This window comes from Austrofundulus limnaeus, unplaced genomic scaffold (genome assembly GCF_001266775.1).
Source record: "Austrofundulus limnaeus strain Quisiro unplaced genomic scaffold, Austrofundulus_limnaeus-1.0 Scaffold327, whole genome shotgun sequence".
NCBI lineage: Eukaryota > Metazoa > Chordata > Actinopteri > Cyprinodontiformes > Rivulidae > Austrofundulus > Austrofundulus limnaeus.
In genome coordinates, this window is record NW_013952729.1 from 201,486 (window position 1) to 207,283 (window position 5,798).

A 5,798-nucleotide genomic window follows, 5' to 3' on the forward strand; every position below is an offset into this window, starting at 1 on the left:
TAATATTCCTAAAGGAGACTAAACTTTACCAAAGAAATTTTTTTTCGTAAGATACTTGTACTTTTACTTGTGGTACTTTATAAATACTCTTGTGTGAAAATATTACTTTATTTCTTTAATAGTGCATTTTAAAACCAAAAAGAGAATATACACATTCATTTGTGTTTTACAACTCTTTTTAATCTGTTTTAGTTATGTAGAATTTGACTTAATAATCAAGATGGTTCCCGTTCATTAAAAAAAAAAAAAAAAAAAAAAAAAATTTAAACAAATAAATGACCAAAACAAAACAGATCAGATTCAACTACACTAAAATGCTTTTATAAATCATGAATATGGACAAACTAAACGGTTTAAAGCAGAGGTCCTTGAGGCCCACCTGAACGAGTCGATGACAGACTTCTGGTTAAACTCGACATTCTGAGATTATTTTTTAAATCAGGTGTGAGGAAGCAGGCAAACAAACATGTATGACAGTGGGTCATAAAAATATCTGATTTCAGGAAAGAAGCTTGAGGGGAAAAAARGGTGGAAAAAAGTCCTTTATAGAAAAAATGATACATTTCCTCTTATTTCACATTTTTGTAGGAAATAAAACACAGTGTCTACGATCCTAACTGTTCAAGTGATGTCGAGCTCAGCTGTGCTGCTGCTGTCGCTGTCATTGGCCACCAGCACCTCTCTGTTCTCGTAGGTCCAGAAGCCGTTGAGGTCGATCAGGATGCTGACCACCGTGTCGCCCTGGCAGCTGTTCACCAAATCCTGGAGCGTGATCTTGTAGGGGTCTTTGGGCTTCACCATGTCAAAGATCTCATCCTGAGGGGACACACGACAGTGAACGGTAACCAGGAAGTACGCAGCACTGTAAAGATTCACCTGTGGGTGCATTTACTTTGACGTCCTGGAAGGAGACGGGCTCCTGACCGTGCAGCTTCATCTGCTCCTGAATGGCCTGCAGGACAAAGACACAAACCATCCTGAAGCTCTGACACAGCTGGTGCAAGATGAGTCTCGGTGTGAGGTCGTACCCTGAAGAAGAAGTTGAGGGAGAAGACGTTGAGGTGGCCTTGGTTTTCCATGTCCAGAAGTTTAAAAATGTACTGCAGCGCTGCCGGCTCCTTCCTGTTCTCCAGGGCCAACACGAAGTCCAGATAGGTCTTATAGTCCTGGAAAAAAAGGAGGAAGACCAGAAAGTTGAGACAAATGTTTAAAGTGCCTGTGGCATGCATTTTATTCAAATACAAAAAGTCAAAGAAAACATCTTTATATTTACGAAACAATACACATGGTTTAACACATTTTGTCCCATAACTGGCATATTTTCTTTTGAACTTGGCCCAGCCAAAGTGAAACAGGAAGTGACATCAAAGGGGAACTCTTTAACAAATTAAACTCTCTGGTCTTCGTTTATTGAAACAATATTATTTGAACTCTTCATCATCTCTCTGATAGAGACTCAAAATAATCTTAACATCAGATTCTTCTCTACAGTCTGGGTTGTTGGCTGTTGTAACAACACTCTGTTCACATACAGACATTCCCCTTTGACATCACTTCCTGTTACTTCACTGGCRAATATCTCAACAACTGTTCATCTCAGCTACATGAAATTTCTTTTGCAATATTTTATCAATGTCCTCTTTCTAAAAATGCATTCATATGCATTACAAAAATTGATGACACAGGCACTTTAACACAGTGGTTCCCAAACTTTTTACCTTCTGACCCACAAAATATCCATGGCAAAAACTTGTGACCCCAAATATTACTGGTCTGAGTACACAAACTTTGTTAATAACCCTAAAAACACAGGCTTTTTGACAATCTAAACAGCTTGTACACAAATATAAATACTTATTTATACTTATTTTGAGTTTTTGTAATACTTATAGGGAAAATATTACATCAGCAGTTATTTTATTACCCTTTAAATTGATTTCCAGAGATTATCCAAGGTGCTTCATGACCCATAATTGGGTCCCAAGCTCAACTTTGGGAACCAAAGTGTAGTGGTTCCCAAACATTTCAGCTTTTGACCCACAAAATAACAGTAGCAGAGACCTGTGCCCCCAGCTATTTTTAGGATGATAAACATTTGTATCAGGTGAACTAAACATGGGCATAGTAACAATATTTTTATACTACATTTATCCATTTTAAATACACTAACCTCACTCCTTTGTAACAACTAAGGCAAAAATGTAATTAATTCCAAAAATCTTTTCAGGACCCCACCTTGATGTTTCGGGGCCYCACTTTGGGTCCCGACCCCAACTTTGGGAAACACTGTTTTAACATATGAGTTAATCATCATCAAATGTTCTCTGAGGAATAATTCTGCTACTTGATTGGTTCAAATAAACATTCTGCGGCTTCGTACCATTTCTCCATCGTAGGTGAGACACTCCTGAAACACTCGGTCCAGAAAGACTGAAGTAAGAGTCGCCGTGCCGTAACGGGACAGCTCGTCTTTGCTCAGCATACCGTTGTGATCTTTATCCAGGTTCAGATACTGGCCTGTTGGGGGCGCAGGTTTAAAACAAATCGACGAGATCAAAACAGCAAACCCAAACATTTCAGAGYGTTTCCTCACCATAAACTCTGAGAGACGACGGGGCTGAAAACCAGTTAGACTCCTGGCTTTCTTTAGACAGCTCCTCGTCTCTCAACTGGAAACATGTCAAGCGGAGAAAGAGAATTAAATGTGGGTTATTTCAGGACAAAAAAAAAAAACTACCCATTACAAATGTAGTATTTAAAGACTTCAACAACAAAATTTAGATTCTTGATCATTACTGAACATTTACATAAGAGTAAAAATAAAAATAAATATGGAAAGTTGAAGAACGTTTGATTGAAAAAAAATTATACCTCTAACAGATCATCCAAAAAACTGCAGGCCAAGATATCTTGAATTTTAATTTTTCCTGTTAAAAAACATTTTTGACATTAGAGACACTAATATCAAACTTCAAATGAATCAGATTCTGTTGTTTTAACTGTTTGTGACGCATTTAGTTAAAATGCCACAGAGATGCAGCAACCGCTGCTCTAAAATATGCCCTCTATCACAGAAAATCAAAGAATCGTGACATAAATGTAGCTCTGGGGTTATATGAAGTTCTTCTGGTGATCATCTACTCAGTTTGTTTGTTTTTTTTACTCACCGGTTCGGAGCGGGTCGAGGAAGAAAAAGAACTTGCGAACAGCTGTGCAGACGTAGAACGAGTAGAAGGACTTCTCCAGTCCGTCGAGCTGAGGCAGAGTTGGAATCAGCTCCAGGATGTAGTTCTCCAGATCCTACAGAGGTTGATAAACATCACAACATTAAAGCGTAAAACATATTTGTATATTTATATCACACGAGCGTTTGACTCTTACCGACTCTCTGAGGTAGCCTTGACCTGCTACATCATACAGACTCAGGCCTATTCGGGTCTGATGCAGCCAAACTACGTAAAACCAGAGATGATCAACTATTACTAATCATTGCAGTTACTAAGGATACTATTAATCGAACTGATTTATTTTATAAAAGATCACCATAMAAATTTTTCGTTCTGCTAAAATCTGAAAAGTGTATCCAAACCTTTCCTCATGACGTAGTTAAAGAACTGCATGATGGAAATTCGGCCGTAGGGGTCGTTGTGCAGCAGCTTGGCGTAAACTTTGGCTGTAAAGAATTTTCTGAAGAAAAAAAAAACATATTTTTATTAATGTGTTTCGCATTGAGCTTGTGTGAACACTTAATGAATTTCTAATTTTATGTACTTTTAAGCCCAGACATTAATCAAGTGTAATTCTGTCCTGTTCTGCAAAGAAAACATTTTCTGTTGTTGCCTACCTGCACTTGGGTCCTGCCTTATCCCCCACCTGCAGGTAGGCTTCATAGTTAATCATGGCTTCTTCTCCGCTCACCGGAGGCACCTGATGTTTATCRAGCAGGAACCACAGATTCTACAAAGACACAAACAGAGAGGTTAACGAACAAAACAAAAGTAAACGAAGCAGTGTTGTTACAGGAAAAAAACAAAGTATGTGTTTTACCTGTAGTTCCTCATTRTCTAGCAGCTCTCTGCTCTTCCTCTGGAGAAAAACAGCCCTGGATTCTTCTCTCAGTTTCTGAAGAAGTACTTCATCCTCTGCTGGAAGCTGCACAAATCATCATCACTGTAATTTTTACTACCATATCAAGTTTTCAATTAATACCACGTCTTTAGGTATTATTTAATGGCCCCAAAATACCGTCAGTTACAAGTGTTAAAGGTTACCTTATAATAAAATCGTGGGATGGTCTTGTAGGACTCGTCTGTCTCGACCCCTCCTCTCCACTCCGTGTAATATTTAGTGAATAAWTCGGTTTCTTCTGATTTCTTCTCCTCTTCGTTCCTTTCGTCTTTACACAACACACAATTTTTTATATATATAAAATAAAAGCTTAAATAGATAACTATTCAAAATTATTTTGTGTAAAACAATAATGCTCTTCCTGTTTTCKTGTTCCCAGTGAGTTTAGCTAGTTTTATCCCAAACTTTAATTTTGATTCTTTACCGTTTTTGGAGTTCGCTATTCTCCTCTTCAGAATATCCGCCCAGTGGGAGTGTTGCTCTTTAGCCATATCAGCTTAAAATATAACTTAACATAAGGTTTCTATCGTAAATCTCACTTAAAAGAAGCTAAGCTACAACATAAAACTGYAACAACAAACTTACTTCCGGTAAGATGTTGTAGTTTCAAAATAAAACAATGAAATCTGAAATGTCAGCTGAACGCCTGTATTGTTCATCAGAATCAGAATCAGAATCAGGTTTATTGGCCAAGTATGTTGACACACACACAAGGAATTTGTTTCCGGAAGTTCGTGACTCTCTGTTATCAACACTGTACAGACACTTAACATATAATTCACACTGTACAGACTGTGGTCTCAAGGTTTGCATTTTATTTTGAAAATCCTAATTTAGTGTATGCCGCTTTCGGGTACCTGAGACGACTCGGAATTTCTAAGCCTGAAACCTAAAAAAGAAAATGTCTCAAAAACTAATTATTGAAGGAAGTAACAATTTGTTTGCCCCCGCTTTTATAACGTTTGTATTACAAAACAAAATAAAAATGAACAAAGCGGAGTTTTTAATTCAAAGAAAGCTAGAAAGTAGTAGGTATATTTTTAATAGAATGTGTCCATCCATAACTACGAGTTATAGAGTTATATAACAGGTTTTATTGATAATTTTTAGCTATAAATTTCTATTTCCGACTCTTTTGAAAGCAGCACAACAAAACCAACCTGTCTTTTAATTGATCTAACATTTGTATCAAGTTCATTATCAAGGGTTTGTGAATGGGACATTGATAAAAATACAACAATAGGAAGTGATCATTATCCAATAACAATCAAAGCAGGATTAACAATAGACATTAATAATAATATAAAAATAAATGAAAAATGGAAATTTAATAAAGCAGATTGGACTAAATTCAGATATATGAGCAATATAAATCTTGAAATAATTGATATGACAAAGAATACAAATAATATAAACAGTGATATTTGCAAAGTAATAATGGAGGCAGCAAATCATTCAATAAAGAAAGGAAGAAGACAGAGCAAAAAGAAAATGGTGCCATGGTGGACAAATGAAGGTAGTGAACCAATAAAACTGAGAAATAAAGCATTTAAAATACTGAAAAAGAATTCAATTTATCAGAACCGAATTGAATATAAAAGAAAACAAGCCATGGTTGTTAAGAATGCAAAAAGACAATATTGGAGGAACTTCTGTAACACGGCAGGGAA

General features: G+C 36.6%; 1 protein-coding gene across 1 annotated transcript; it reads right to left on the minus strand.

Annotated features, from left to right (window-relative positions):
* Positions 1–158: 158 nt before the first annotated feature.
* ppp2r3c (protein phosphatase 2, regulatory subunit B'', gamma) lies at positions 159–4,721 on the minus strand. The gene is made up of 13 exons (XM_014022367.1): positions 4,553–4,721; positions 4,272–4,396; positions 4,048–4,152; positions 3,845–3,957; positions 3,590–3,687; positions 3,382–3,452; positions 3,168–3,300; positions 2,872–2,927; positions 2,594–2,669; positions 2,381–2,517; positions 1,029–1,166; positions 893–952; positions 159–816 (listed from the first exon to the last, which is right to left on the minus strand). The coding sequence occupies exons 1-13, from the start codon at positions 4,617–4,619 to the stop codon at positions 622–624; spliced, it is 1,374 nt and encodes a 457-aa protein (XP_013877821.1). The 5' UTR covers positions 4,620–4,721; the 3' UTR covers positions 159–621.
* Between the last annotated feature and the right edge of the window lie 1,077 nt (positions 4,722–5,798).